At 31.8% G+C, this 15146-nt stretch overlaps 1 protein-coding gene across 1 annotated transcript in view; it reads left to right on the forward strand.

The window, feature by feature from the left end:
• TRPM7 (transient receptor potential cation channel subfamily M member 7) overlaps positions 1–15146 on the forward strand; it is a 94761-nt gene that overhangs the window by 70809 nt on the left and 8806 nt on the right. The window contains 10 exon segments of the mRNA XM_006920365.3: positions 682–741; positions 5850–5946; positions 8090–8160; positions 9670–9704; positions 11656–11681; positions 13659–13709; positions 13789–13854; positions 14484–14767; positions 14894–14976; positions 15125–15146. The exon segment at positions 15125–15146 is cut by the window's right edge and continues 38 nt beyond it. Coding sequence (XP_006920427.1) covers positions 682–741; positions 5850–5946; positions 8090–8160; positions 9670–9704; positions 11656–11681; positions 13659–13709; positions 13789–13854; positions 14484–14767; positions 14894–14976; positions 15125–15146 — 795 coding nt within the window.

Consider the following 15146-nt stretch of genomic DNA (forward strand, 5'->3'; position numbering starts at 1 on the left):
CCCAGAAGTTTATTAGAACATAACCCTAGCTCGTAAGGAGCCTGTAGTCTAGCAGTAAAAAGCTGAATATACCAGTAACTACAATATAATGTGCAAGTGGATATTCAGTAAATGTTCATTAAATAATTTATAAAATGTATAGAATAACTGGTGGAAAAGGTATATTACCTGACCAAAACTTAGTTTTTATTTCTTAATTATTTAGAGCCTTAAGGATAATAAGGTAGCTATACCAAGATAATTAAGAAGACTAGAAATGTGTTAATCTTCTTTGTCCCTTAAAGAACTTAAGTTGTGGAAATAATCAAGTGACAAATAACAATGAAAACAAGATTTTTTTCTAAAGCCAAGGAAATGATAATAGCACAAGAGTTTATCTATGAGTGATAGTTCTTCCGGTACTCATAGTTAACTGTGTAATTGCTGTTAGGACATATTATTTACTACCCTACATGTAAAAGGTAGAATTGAGTGCATTTTGATGATACAAATACTAACATTTGTATTTTCAATACTATATATTCTGATTAAAGTATTGTACTAAAATGAATAACGTAGTTTAAAGTCTGTTAACTAGATTTTCATTTGGAGTTTGGTGATTATATACAAATTAAAATGCAGTGATGACGTAGGGTTCTTTTTCTTAACATATTTGCCTTCAAGTTTGTATTTCTTATGTAGGACCAGCAGAATGATGTAAGAAATAGAATTGTGGAGTATTCAGAGATGTCTAAATGTCAGGTAAATTCTATTTTACTAAATGTGGGAGTCAAAGTCAGCTTAAAATATGTATATACTTTTAGATAGTAGAAGTGTAGATATAATTTCAGTGGACTTTAAAACTATAATTTGCCTGGTGTTTTCTGATCATTTTAATTCTTTGGCATACTTCTAAACATCTGAATTTTTCATTATATATAATGCCTTAAAGAGAAGGAGAGAACTAAATAAATGGGTTAAGTGCATTTAAATAGCATTAGCTGACACATAATGATGACAAGAAAAAGAAAGAAAGAAGAAAAGAATGAGTAAAAGTAATAAGTAGAAAGAAGAACAGACTAATTTCTACCAAAGATGGTTTTATAATTCTTAAAATTAGACACATATCTACATATCTACTTGAACAGGTTTTAACTGAAGTGGATTTTATAAGTAAACGAAGTGTTTTTTGGACCTTCATAAATTTTAGTAAAGCTGTTTATAATTGGAATCATATAAGCTTGATAAAATTTCTTATCACATTCTTTTTTCCTGTATGTAAATATCCTTTTATTAAAAATCTGTACCCAGTATACTATTTTGCTAAATTATTCCGTTTATTTAGGCCAGTGTAAGAGAGCCCAGTGACTCTTATTTTAGTTCTTCCTTATAGTATAAGTAGCTGTTCAGGTGAGATGTACATTATAATTTGGGTAGTATATTTGTTCACTTTTTATTAGTGAAGGTAATTTTTTAAATGTTTTTAGTTGGTAGTTGAGTACTGAGAATCCTAGAATTTAAGAGATATTTATTGATACCTTCTAGCAATTAGTAATAAAACTTACTTATATAGGCACTAATATAGCATCAGTGCCTAAGATGTCCTTTGACCACAGACCTGTGTACTTAAATGACTATCACAATACTGTAAATCTTATATATACTTATTTAGAGGAGGGAAAATATTTCCAGTTGAAGATGTCAGAGAGGACTTAATAATAAAGGAGGTAGGATTTTGAAAAGCCATGGAAAGATATGTAGGCAGTTCCTTAGACAAAAGGATATTTCAGGTAGGAGCAGTGTGGACAATAGTGAGGCAGAGACAGAGGATATATATAGAACATGGTAAAGCAAATGTTAGTTTGACTAGTGAATAGGTTCATCATCTGAGGGCATTATAGATGACAGGGCTATAAAATGAGGGTACTGTAGAAGTATATTTCTTGTTCAGTGGATTGACTCTTCTTCATCCAGTCATTCAAGAATACAGGTTAATGCTGGCTCTTCCATCTTATGGCTCTCCCACCCACTAAGGTCATGTAATAGAGCACAGTGAAGCACAGGAGAAGTTTTTATGAGCCAGGCCTAAAAGTAGCACATATCATTTGCTCTGAATTCAAAGGGAGAGAACTTAGTCACAGGATTACACCTAGCTGCAAAGGAGGTTTGGAAATGTAATTAAGCTATTGGAATAAAGTAAAGGAGATTGAATTTTGCTAGACCAATTGCAATCTGTGTCACAGAGCCAGATATATAAATGCTTAAAGATCAAATGAAATATTTTGAATTTTTTCTTAGAGGAAGAAGCCATTGAAGATTTTTTTATTATCCTTGTAGGACCACTAATATAGCAGTAGTATACAGGATGGATGGGAGCAACCATAGATACAAGAGATTTATTAGAAAGTTTTAATCATAACTGGGGAGAGAGATGATAACAATATAGATACATGAAAATGGAAAGAAAGAAGCTTCTAAACCAAAATAATAGTGACTATTATAGAACTTTGTGTAGAAATAGGCAAGTTGGAAAAAATACAAATATGAGAGGGATTAGGTTCTGTTTAAAATAATTAAATGTGAGAGAATAGCAAACCAATAGGTAGTAAAATCTCAATGATAGTTAAAAATATAAGACCACACAGTTTGAGAGAGAAATGAAGATCTGTGTGTTGACATAGGATATCTTCAAAACAGAAATGGTCATGATGAGGAATAAACTTGAGATTGAGATGGTCCCACTTCTTAGAAATTAGGAGGAGAAAAAAAATACAATGAAGTAACACTCATAGAGATGACAGTTATGATGTTGAAGCAGCCATCATAGAACAGTGCAGGAGAGTTTCAAGAAGGGAGAATGTATACTAGTTGCTGATGCTTTAGAGTAATCTAGAAAAAAGATCTTAAACCACTGAATTAGGTGGTTTACACGAATACAATTTCAGTACATTGGAGGATGCAAAATAAAAATTGTGGAACTTGTAAGGGAATAGAGGAATTAATATCACTATATTCAACAATAATAAGATGGTTCAAGACTTGAATGAGTAGCAGGATTATTAAAGGCTTTGGTGGTTTTCTTAATTTGCTTAGTAAATAAAGACTTATGAATGTTTTAATATGAGAGAAAGGAACAAACTACAGTTTTTAAAAAGTTGTGTCTATTGATTTATCTTTGAGTTTTTTATAGTGAGGAAGAACTGATTATAATTATTTAAAAAGCAAGAAGACAGATGGAATCAAATCAAGCACTCAAAGATGATAATCTTAGGCAGAAAAGTATAACTTCTTTTGAGACAGGAGGACCAACAGAGAGGATTGTTTCACAGATATTTTGAGTTGGACAGAAATAATGCTAAACCTCTTCTCTAAGTTATCACTTAAGGTCTGTGTGTTTTCTTATATATAAGTTATACAAAATTTTTTTTAAATTAGAAGGGATAAAAAATAATTTGGAGAGTTTATTATTACTTTTAAGACACTTGTTTTTCTAGTGAGGCTGGTGGGAACTGGGGTGGAGTACATGAGATAGAGAATGGTTAATATAACCATTGTGGGAAGTTGTTAAGGAGTCAAGAGAAAATGAAGAATATGATTTCTCAGCTAGATCTGAAAATAGCATGAATTTTTACTAGCCCTGTCAGCACTTGGATTTTAGCCAGGAAAACTCTGAGGGCTGGGAATGGATATGGGGAAAGTAAATCTTTGGAGTGATTCTGACTAGAGAATTGACATGACACCATAGTAAAAGGTTTAGAACTTCCAACTAGCTGAGCTCTTAATAGTTGCCAAACTCAGCATACCAAAACCTCAAATTCACCATCTCTCCTCTCAACAGACACATTTCTCCTCCTGTATTTCCTACCTCTGCTAATAGCATCAGCATTCTAATTCACCAGGGCAAAACGACACTCCTACTTCTCCTTTCCTGTCAACAGCTAAGTCTAACTGGTTTTGCTGCCTAAATATATTTTTAGTATCTCTGCTTCTCTCAATCTTTAGTAACAATTACCCTGACATAGGCTTTTATGCTTTAATTTTTATTTTGTTGAACTCTTAAAATGTCTTTAACAAGGTTGAAAAGAATTGTATTACTACACTCTGGTGGCATGATTTTGCTTTGTGACACGCTTAATGTACATAGGAAATAATTTAGGATAAACGGACATTTCTTACTGGAAAATTTTTAAGTGCACATATAACTTCTTGGTAAAAACAAGAAATTACAAGTTTCGGTGAGTAGGCAGAAAAATGGTGGCTGCGTTATGAATTAAACAACTTTGAATAACTTATTTAGAGGAAAAGAACTCAAACTATATTAGAATATTGAGCTCCAACTCTTGATGGTAGGAACTTTGTGTTCTTGAACATTTGTGAGTTACACAGCCCTTTGAAAACTAAAGAAAACTATAAATCCTCTTCAGAGAAAAATGCACATGTACAATTTTTTTCTGTTAAGATATAGAGTTTTACAAATACCTTTAAACCCACCCATTAGTCCCACATTAGAATTTTTATCATAGATCGTTCTGTGAAACCAATGTGTATGTCATCATTGCATTGTAGGGTGTATATCAAACAAAGTACTTAAAGCAAATAAGAAATAGCTAGAACTGGTTTGGAAGGAAACAACTAAAGTTAGGAAATTAGTTGCTTTTTAAATACAGGGAAAAGATTAACATTATTTTTCTTGGCTATATAAATCTGTAATGTAAAGAGTGTGGAGCATCTAAAGTTAGAAAAGCTTAATTTTCTTAAGATATAAGTTAAATTTACTTAATGAAAGAATTGTTTTTTGTGTTAGTAATATTTTTAAACTCATTGTTTTTAGAGGTGGTAGACATTTGGAAATATTTTAAAGTTGTATAGTAGTGTGACCTTTTTATAGTTGAGAAGAGGAAACTATGAAGGTGTCAGATTTTCCCCATATTAGTTTAATGCAATTTATTAGTTTATCTGGAAAAATGAATTGGTAAAAAGACAGTGAGAGAGAATTAGCTATTAGATACTAAAATATTATACAGATAGAAGAGTCGAAACATGAATATTTAACAAAACATTTTGGTGACTCCCAAATAACTCTCTACAATTAAGAATTTAATAAGAAGGATTGGCTTAGAAATTGATGAGAAAGGGAATGCTTTGTCAGTAAATACAAATTGGACAATTGTGTAGAAACTTTTAAAAGTCTGTTTATGTTCTCACATCACTTAATAAGCTCAGATGAACTCCAGATTTAAATGTAAACATTCAAATCATAAAAAAACTTAATAGAAATATTAAGTCAGTAAAGCCAAAGGGGTTTTGTAAACACGAATAGAAAATATTAATGGAAGGACGTAAAGAGATTTAAGTACCTAAAAATGTAAAGCATAGATAAGTCAAAACAAATTTGAAAAAAATTTTGATTTGACAAATAATGATCAGATAAATGTTTTGTTATATAAACAGCTCATACAAATCAATAAAAATGCGACCAAAACTCTCAAAAAGAAATCACTCCTCCACTCTGTCACCCTCCAGACCTCTATTATCACTATTTCAGTGTTTGTGTAAATAGCTTTTCCTTTTTTCAGTGAATTGATAAATGTTTTATCATTTCCCCCACAGTTTTCTAAGTTTTTCCCCAGATATTTCATAAACTTTATATAACTATAGAAAAAGATTTATTCAGATGGATTTATGAACAATATCGAGTAGGATATTTTGAAGCAGTTTTTTGAGATTGATATTGAAAAAACTAACTGTAATCTGTAGTATACCCTTTGGCGTCTAGGTAGAATAATCATGTAAAAACTAAGGAGGTTTTAGGACAGTGATTTGAAATTCAGTTCACTTGTTTTTAAATTGTTTATATGTACAATATGCAGAATGATATTCCTTCCGAAAACACTTTGAAACACCTGAGTTCTCATGCTGGATTTACAAAGAGTCACAAAACTTCTGTTCCTCTTCATTCAGAACAAGGTGAGTATTTTGACTATGTGAATTATGTTAGTAAACATACACATTTAAGCTTTAAATGTATTTTATGTATGTCACATACCCAAGCAATGAATGTTTCAGGAGTCAGAAAATGATGATTCTGGTCCATCATTGTAGTTCTGACCTTGAATAAAACACAGAAGCCTAACATTCTGATTCTTTGTTTTACAAATTGTAAAAAAAAAAAAAGAGTCCCTAAAGATGAAATACAAAGTCTTGCTTTTTATAAATCTGCTAATTTTAACTTTTACAAATGAATCTGTTGTTTTAATCTGTACAGTCATTAAGTCAGCATATTTTAAAAGTTTAACTTTTAAAAATAGCTAATACATTTTTTGGTTCAAATTAAAATACACAAACACACATAGGCAGTTTGAAAATCAGTCTCTTTTTCACCCCCACATGTAAGTACTGTAGTTTTTGTTTATCCTCTGGAGTTTCATGCTTTTTCAATCATATATGACAGTACAGTCTTTTTATCTTTCATCTTTTATGTAAAAGGTAGCATACCATGTTGTTCTGTACCTTTAAGTTTTCACTTAAAGATTAAATGGCCTGGGAATGTCATGTTTTTTATGAGTCAAAGTTAAATATGCACATATTCAACTTTTAAGTTATGTGCCTATCAGGTTCTTTAAGAAAAACATCACTACCTTGTTCTTACTATTTGTCCTTTCAATCTCTTTTGGTATACTACAATATCAAGTTGGGTTAATTTCAGAAGAACAATTTGGTTTAACATTCAAAAATATAATTAATGCATGATAATAACAAATTAAAGAATCATATAATCATCTCAATAGCTGCAGAAAAGGCATTTGATGAAATTCAACATCTATTCATGATTAAAACGCTTAGCAAAGAATAGAATGGAGTTTCCTTAATCTGAATAAAGGATATCTACAAAAGTTATCACAAATATCATACTTCTTAATGAAAAATTAAAATTCCTAAGTAAGGAACAAGACAAAGATTCTGGCTGTTACCATATCTATTTAACATTCTAGTCAGAGAAATCAAGGAAGAAAAAGAAATGAAAGTATTAGAATGGAAAAAGTAAAACTCATTATTTTCAGGTAATATAGATGTTATTTCTGAAGTTAGCATGCTTATAATTTTACATCCTCATATTTCAGTTTTAGGCAATATCTATTGACCTCTCACTGAAGATTGAACTCTTGGCCCACCCCTAGCTCTCTGTTCCCCACAACATACAAATGCATGCACATATGCCTTTGCTGTTTCCCACTAATATAGTTATATCATAATTTTGATTAGATAAATACTAGATTCTCTGCTATGTGACTGAATTTCTTCAAGATGTCCAAATATATAATATATTCTGTCAGTTTCAGCATCTTGAAAATTTTGCCCAGAATCTTTTAATATGGTCTTTTTGCCTTCTACACCTGGAACACAACTTTTGTTCTAAGATTTCCCTTCACCATTCGTTGTGAGGTTTTCTTTTATTGTATCATAAAGTCGTAAATTCTCTCTTGACTAAAAAAATTAAATTGGGGAAAAGATGAACTATTTTTGCCATTACTGTAAAATGATACATGTATAAGATTACTAATTGTAACGTGTGTTATAGCAAGTGATTGAAATCAGACCAAATGTCTATCTGTAGGAGTTTGGTTAAATAATTATTGTATATCTATAGTATGAAGTTCAGTGTAGTATCAGAATAAAATAGAGAAGACCTCTGTGTACTGATAAAGAAGGATCTCCAAGATCTCATAGTTAAACCCCACAAGGTATGTAGTATATATTATGCTACCTTTTATATAAAAGGAAAAGAAATTAAGAAGGGGATTATACATAAACAGACATAAACACAAAATATCCCTGGAAGGATACGCAAGAAATTTGGGAACAGGGGAAGAGCAAGATTTATTTCTTTATACTCTTATTTCTTATTGCCTTTTCACAAAAATAAATTGAATAATATCGGTATCCTACCAAGAGACCCATGGGCCTCATGTAACTATTATGTTCAGCAATGTTACAGAGACGATAACTTATGAAAGTAATACAATACCTAGAAACACTGTGTTTGGTTAGTTGATTGTAAAAAAGTTTTAGTTGTATAACTTTTATTTATTTTTTTTCAATTTTCTTCAAGTGGAAAGTGGCAGTAGAAGGCCATCTACAGAAGAAACTCATGAAGTAGATTCCAAAGCAGCTTTACTACCGGTTTGTACATTTTAATTAAATGCATGTTTTTAAATACATATTTATTAGAGAACAACTAATAGATGGTGATATTTTGAAGTTCTATCTAGCTTGCAAAAGAATTTTTACCTTAGAAAACTGACATCATCAGTTTATGGTAGAAGTTACAGAAAAGAGTTTCTGTAGTGAATTGTCAGTAATTTTTAAAGAAAAATGTATGCCAAAAAAAAGGAAGGCAGGAATCTCTTTGAATTTGAAACTAATTACATGAAGTCATTCCCAGCCATTCGAAGTAATATTTGATTTTACCAACACTCTTTAAAAGCAGACTTTGGTAAAAAGCAGAATAATTGTTCCTTTATAGTTAAGTATAGAAGTCAGTGCTCTTAATTATGACCCTGGGTTGTCAAGAACATATTAATTTATATTCTGCTATAAGGAGACAGATTATATTAAAAATTATTTCAATGGGAAAGTGGGTTAGTGAACAGAGAGTTTCACAGTAAAAGTTCCTTCTTTCTGGAAGGACCCCTCCTGACCCTAAGTTGCCCAGTTTTGCCATATAGTTCCATTGAAAATAACCTCACAATGCCAAATTACAAAACTCATGGGAGTCAATTTATACAAATAGTATTAGACCTCTAATAACTGAAGATAGTAGAATTAATTGATTACAGATTATAAATTATGATTAAAGCCACAAATGATGAAAATATTACAAATATGGATAAAAAAAATATACTACTCAAAAAGATTGGCAAATTTGAAAAAAATCTAGAAATAAAAAATAAGTTATTGAGGGTGAAAATAACAGATTACACATAGCAGAACAGTGAATTACTAAATTGGATTAGAATGTAACATAGAATTATAATTAGGTGGAAAATGTATTAAATGTGAAGAGACATGGAAAATACCTCTAAATTGGCCTTGAACGAATAGACAGAATTTGAAGAGATATAAATGGCTTAGAATTTTGCAAATTGATGAAGTATATGACGATTCAAATTCAGGAAGCGTAAGTTCTAAACTAGGGAAGTAAAAAGTCCGCAGCTAGAAATGATATTATAAAACTGCAGAATAAAAACCATATGCAGGTACATACACAGAAAAAGCCTTTCATGAAATATGCCTAAACATTATTAGTGATTTCTTTGTTCGCAGTTTGCATGATTTTAATTTTTCTTTTTATATTTTGATATGTTTTTCTTTTGGCAAGGCACACATATTATCTTTAGACTCACAGAAACAAATGTGTATTTGAAGAAAATAACATAGTCTTCAGAAACAGAACCAGCTGGATTATATGTCATAGGAAATAACAGTCATGAAATTCTTTATTCCACCTTGTGGAATGGCCTCATCATCATAGCTATACCCATTTATTATTGTATTAGTTCAGTTTTATGAATCAATAACTTCATATTACTTTTCATCCCTTTCCTAAAACAACAAAGCTATTAAACAGTTATGCTTCATCTAGAGATTTTTTTTCTTTAACTTTTTGTTTGTGTTTGTTTTTGGCTAAAGGATTGGTTGCAAGATAGACCATCAAACAGAGAAATGTAAGTAAGCTTTTCCTTATTATTAGTCTATAAAATATCATAGTTATTGAATGTTATTTATTTTTATTTTTTATGTTTTTGCTCTTCTATCATTGCTGTAACACTTCTTTATATGTAGGTAATGACTCTTTATTTTAGCATCTCCTGTCTTTACGTAGAAGAGATTGAGGGAGCTCATTTATTAGGAGTTAAAGTATACATTTAAATTTATATATAGTTATATTATGTTTCACTATATATTTATACTAAATTTCATATAATTATAGTTATACTATAATTACAACCACTAAAATCTTCCTTATAATAATACTTATGATTTTACTTAGTTTTGTTTTCAATTTACTCTTGAATAAATTTATTCAGAGACCTAGTTTGACACTTTAGTTTTGCACTTGCGTAACTTCCCTGCCCATCATTCTAATCAGTAAACCTTGTACCTGCTTTGGAAAGCACTTTGGTAATTACAGCAGTAATACACAGTATGCATTAAAAGCCTGCATACAGGGAGATCCACTAGAAAGCTGATGTGGTAATCCAGAACCAAAAGTGAAAACAAAAGGCAATCTGACAGATAATCATCCCCAGAAAGTAAAAATTTTTAGTATTGGTTAAACGTTAAGATAAAGAAGAATAAATGACAATTTCTGTATTTCCGTGGGAATTAGTATTTTAGGATTCCAAAGGACATTTAAAAGTCATCTTGTTTTGACATTCATTTGGTACTGGAAGCATGGTAGAGTTACTCTCTGATGTATAGTACTTGAAAAGGGAAAACAGTTTGAGGGAAATTATTATATATTCCAGTGTTTTCGCCATTTCCTTCTGTACATCAGAAATAGATGTGAATATATACAGGAGAAAATAAACCAAGTATCACATGAATGTGCTGTTGTTCAAATTCTTTGGGTACCCTGGCCCTGAATGGCATTTGGACGAATAGACAGAACGAATAGACAGAATTTCAGAGAATAATGTCTTTTATAACCAAAGCAATGGAATGTAAATAAAGAATAGGTACTTAAAGTTGATATTAACTCACCTAACAAGAGAACATTGTCTTAGGGAATGCTGACCCATGGGAGTACCTAGATAGGTGGAGTTGGTCAGCATTCTTCAGGTGCTGAGAAAAGAGTGATTTATCAACAGTATACAAATGATGCTAGGGTCAAAATACTTTCTTAAAGGAAAATTTATGTTATTAAGGTGAAAATCAACAGAAAGCGTCAGGATCAGATAGAACTGGAAAGAGACTGCTAAGATCTTTTACTCCAGAGGTCCTTTTTGGGTCTAGTCCTTTTAGTCCGTAGCAAGGCCACATAGCCATATAATGGGAGAACTATGCCTCTAACCCTTTTTTCTTGATTCCCATTCTACTCTCCTTTCCACTACACCTGTCTTCCTTATTTGCACTGGAATTGGTAGAATTAGTAGAACCTCTGCTTGGTCTCGATATGCGTTATAAATAAATATATTCAATATTGGAAAAGGTTTTTCAACATTCGAAATGGAGTTTTCCAAAATGATATCTACTTGATGTTCTCTCGGTTCTTTGCCCATCAATTCTATTGAAGTATTTTTAGCGTCCTATAAAGTCATTTGAAGGCATTGTTATAGTGCTGGAATGAATCTACACAAAGAGAGAACTCATAGACTATTTCACTTTATTAGTATTGAACTGTCAGGTTGGCACCAGACTACTAATAATATTTATGGAGGCATAAGTTACAGGTACAGGTTTTTGATAAAATATCTGCATTTAGATATATGCTTTATGTATGAATTTGGCATTGGCTTAAGGGAAATGGCAAATATGCAAACAGAAGTGAATCTGAATCACAGAACCCCATAATAATGTTGTATTGAATAATCATAATAACTTTATAAGATAAAAAATTATAGGAAGCCAAAACTAAAATTGTGATATAACTTACATTTTTTGGTATCTCTTTAGGCCATCTGAAGAAGGAACATTAAATGGTGAGTCCATGTGGTAGTTTTTAATGTGAAAAAATGAAGGTGTGATCTATTAAAGCAAATATTACATTATCCTAGGTAAGAAAGTTTAGACTTCATGTTTTAAAAAGTCAGTGTAGTACAAAGTTCCTCCCTCAACTAGTTTCTGTTCAATATAGATATTTCATGGACACAAACTGACCATGTGAATGATGATGTCTTTGCTATTGCCCCACCCCACTTCATTTCTACTACCCAGTCTGCTCCTTCCTTTATATTATGAATGATGCTCTTTGAGTCAGCTCTTTGAATCCTGAGTGGGAGTTATTCTTAACCCCCTTGACCTTGCACTCATAATGTCCTGTTGTATTTACCTCTTAAATATCTCTAGAATCCATCTTCTACTATACATCATGCTGCTGCTTTCAGTTCAAACTTTCATCATTTTTTAAACCTTTTATTCGTGTGTATGTATACAGAAAAATGCAAATAAGCCTCCACCTCAATGAAATACCCATGTAATCAGCACCCAGATACCAAAACAGAATATTACCAATATCCCAGTTCCTTTTGTCGTTGTCTTGTTACAATCCCTGCCCCAAAGTAACACAGTAGTTTTGCTTCTCTGTGCATATGAGGTGGGGATATAAATGGAATCATGCAATATGTACTTTCCTGTGTGACTTCTTCCTCCTAATATTATGTTTATGAGATTCATCAACATTGTTGTGTATAGTGGTAATTTATGCCTTCTCGCTGCTATATAGTATTTCTTTGTGTGAATATATTGAATTTACTTATCCATTCTACTATTTGATGGACATTTCAGTAGCTTCCAGTGTGTGGCTATTATGAATAGTGCTGCTATAAGCATTCTTATTCGTGTTGTTTGGGAAATATATGTATGTATTTTTTGTTGGGTATATACCTTGGAATAGAATTGCTAGGTGGTAGAGTGTGCATATGTTCACATTTAGTAGTTACTGCCAAATAGGCTGCCAAAATGGTTGTGCCAGTTTGGCCTTCTTTCTAGTCTAGTGTTCTGCCACCAAAATGATTCTTTTAAGAGATCTGATCTCGTCACTCCTCTGCTTTACATTTTTCCCACTGCCATCCGGTATTCTTTCTTAGCATGATGTATTTGGCTCTTAACAATTTGGTATGCCTTGCTTCTATAGCTTTACCTCCTGCCTGTATGCCTGTACTCTTGCTCACTAATTTGTAGTCTTGGTTGCATATCCAAATACTTGTAGAGAATCACTTGTATGGTGACACATTCCTATAGAATTAGAATAATTTGGATTGAGATCTGGGTAGGTATCTGTTGAAAAAGTCCCACAGGTGATTCTTATTTCAGCCTGTAACCTCTCTTCAGGAGGCATTTGATACCCCTTCTCTATAGTCCTAGTTTGTGTGTGTGTGTGTGTGTGTGTGTGTGTACATGCACATACATACATGTATTTTATACTTATCACACAGTATTAAAACTGTTGAGTAATTTTCTTCTGCAAGATAAAAGGTTCTTTTTCATTTATATTCTAGAAACATAGCAGGTTCAATTTATTTTCCATCTTTCTCACTACGGCTAAAAGTAAAGTCCTCAATTACATTTAAAAATGGAGGAGGGGTTTTGGTAGAAGTTCATCTTCTCATGGCCAACCCACTAAAATGGTTACGTGGCTATAGGCCTCAGCCCCCAGAGGTTGGAAGCTAAAAGATATTTTTCTTTTTGATTAGGGGGTACAGGGAAAATGTAGTTATAGGAGAGTGTGAAACATGTGCTTTTCCCCTTCAGACGCCTAAGTGCACAGCTACCACTAACCTGGCATAATGAAATAGGGTAATATGGCACATGATGGACATGTTTTATTACTTGTTTTTTTTCTGTTTTTGTGAATTGTTTACATCAAGTAAACAGGGTGATTATATGAGACTGAGCAAAAGTTTATAAGGCATTAGTACTTTCAAAAGGGTTTCATTTATTTATATTTGCCATTTTAGGTCTTGCTTCTCCATTTAAGCCAGTTATGGATACAAATTACTATTACTCAGGTCAGTAATATTAAAAACAAAATTTAATAATATTTTTTGCTATTAGAGATTTCATTATTTCTCTCTCATTTTTATGCAGCTGTGGAAAGAAATAACTTGATGAGATTATCCCAGAGCATTCCATTTATGCCTGTGCCTCCAAGAGGTAAATCCAAAAAATAAAGAAATAAAAGAGACAGTATTAATATTAATATGTGATTTTAGCTGTAATGTAGAACATGGGTGATAACAGAAAGAAAAATTACATTAAGTGTCCATTTTATATAAACTTTAATTAGCCTGATTATTACACAAGTCAGATATGTTTAAATAGACAAAGGAAGCATCATCAGAAGTATTGAATTTCTCTATTTCTTGCATATCTAGAAGCAGTAGTATATTCTAATTCAGAAAAGTTCTTAATCCTTTGTCTATTAATTAACGTATAGATAAATCAACATCACAGGTTTTGTGAAACAGAGTTCTAAACTCCTTTCTAAAAGTTTAACTTAGAAGTGTTTAGAAGTCTGGTTGCTTTCTAAAAGGTTTTCTTGAAAATGTTCACAATTTCAAAAATACTTGTCATTACTAAATACACATGAATTTAGAGATATTAGTAGATTCTTGATTTCTGAGCACTTGTTGACCTTTAATTTCTTTTATAAAACTACAACTTGGCTCATCTCTTTTATTCTTTACTTAATCTTAACCAGAGATGGCTTTCAGCTTTTATTCTGCCTTGTCATTTTTAAAGAGTCATAATTTGACTTTAAAATGTATTCATTCATGTTGCAGGTGAGCCTGTCACAGTGTATCGCTTGGAAGAGAGTTCACCCAACATATTGAATAACAGCATGTCGTCTTGGTCACAGCTAGGCCTCTGTGCCAAGATAGAGTTTTTAAGTAAAGAGGAGATGGGAGGAGGTTTACGGAGAGCTGTGAAAGTACAGTGTACCTGGTCAGAACATGATATCCTCAAATCGGGCCATCTGTATATTATCAAATCTTTTCTTCCTGAGGTGGTTAACACATGGTCAAGTATTTACAAAGAAGATACGGTTCTACATCTCTGTCTCAGAGTAAGTGCTAGTGAATACATAACAGTGGAACATTATTCGAGCTTCATTTTTTCACTTCTAATGTATAATAAACTAAATGAATCCTTCGTGTCATGTCAAAAGGGGTTTATTTTTCCTCTTCTATAGGAAATTCAACAACAGAGAGCAGCACAGAAGCTCACATTTGCTTTCAACCAGATGAAACCCAAATCCATACCATATTCTCCAAGGTAAATTTTCCTGAGCTCTTTTAGTGTTATGTGGATAGCATTCTCTTTTGATTTTCATTATTGATGCTAAATATTAAATTATTTACTCATCGTAAAGATCAGTTATTAACAAAACTGCTAGTAATATCTGTAAATATTTTTTTATAAGGTTCCTTGAAGTTTTCTTACTG

This window comes from Pteropus alecto, unplaced genomic scaffold, assembly GCF_000325575.1.
Source record: "Pteropus alecto unplaced genomic scaffold, ASM32557v1 scaffold86, whole genome shotgun sequence".
Taxonomy (NCBI): domain Eukaryota; kingdom Metazoa; phylum Chordata; class Mammalia; order Chiroptera; family Pteropodidae; genus Pteropus; species Pteropus alecto.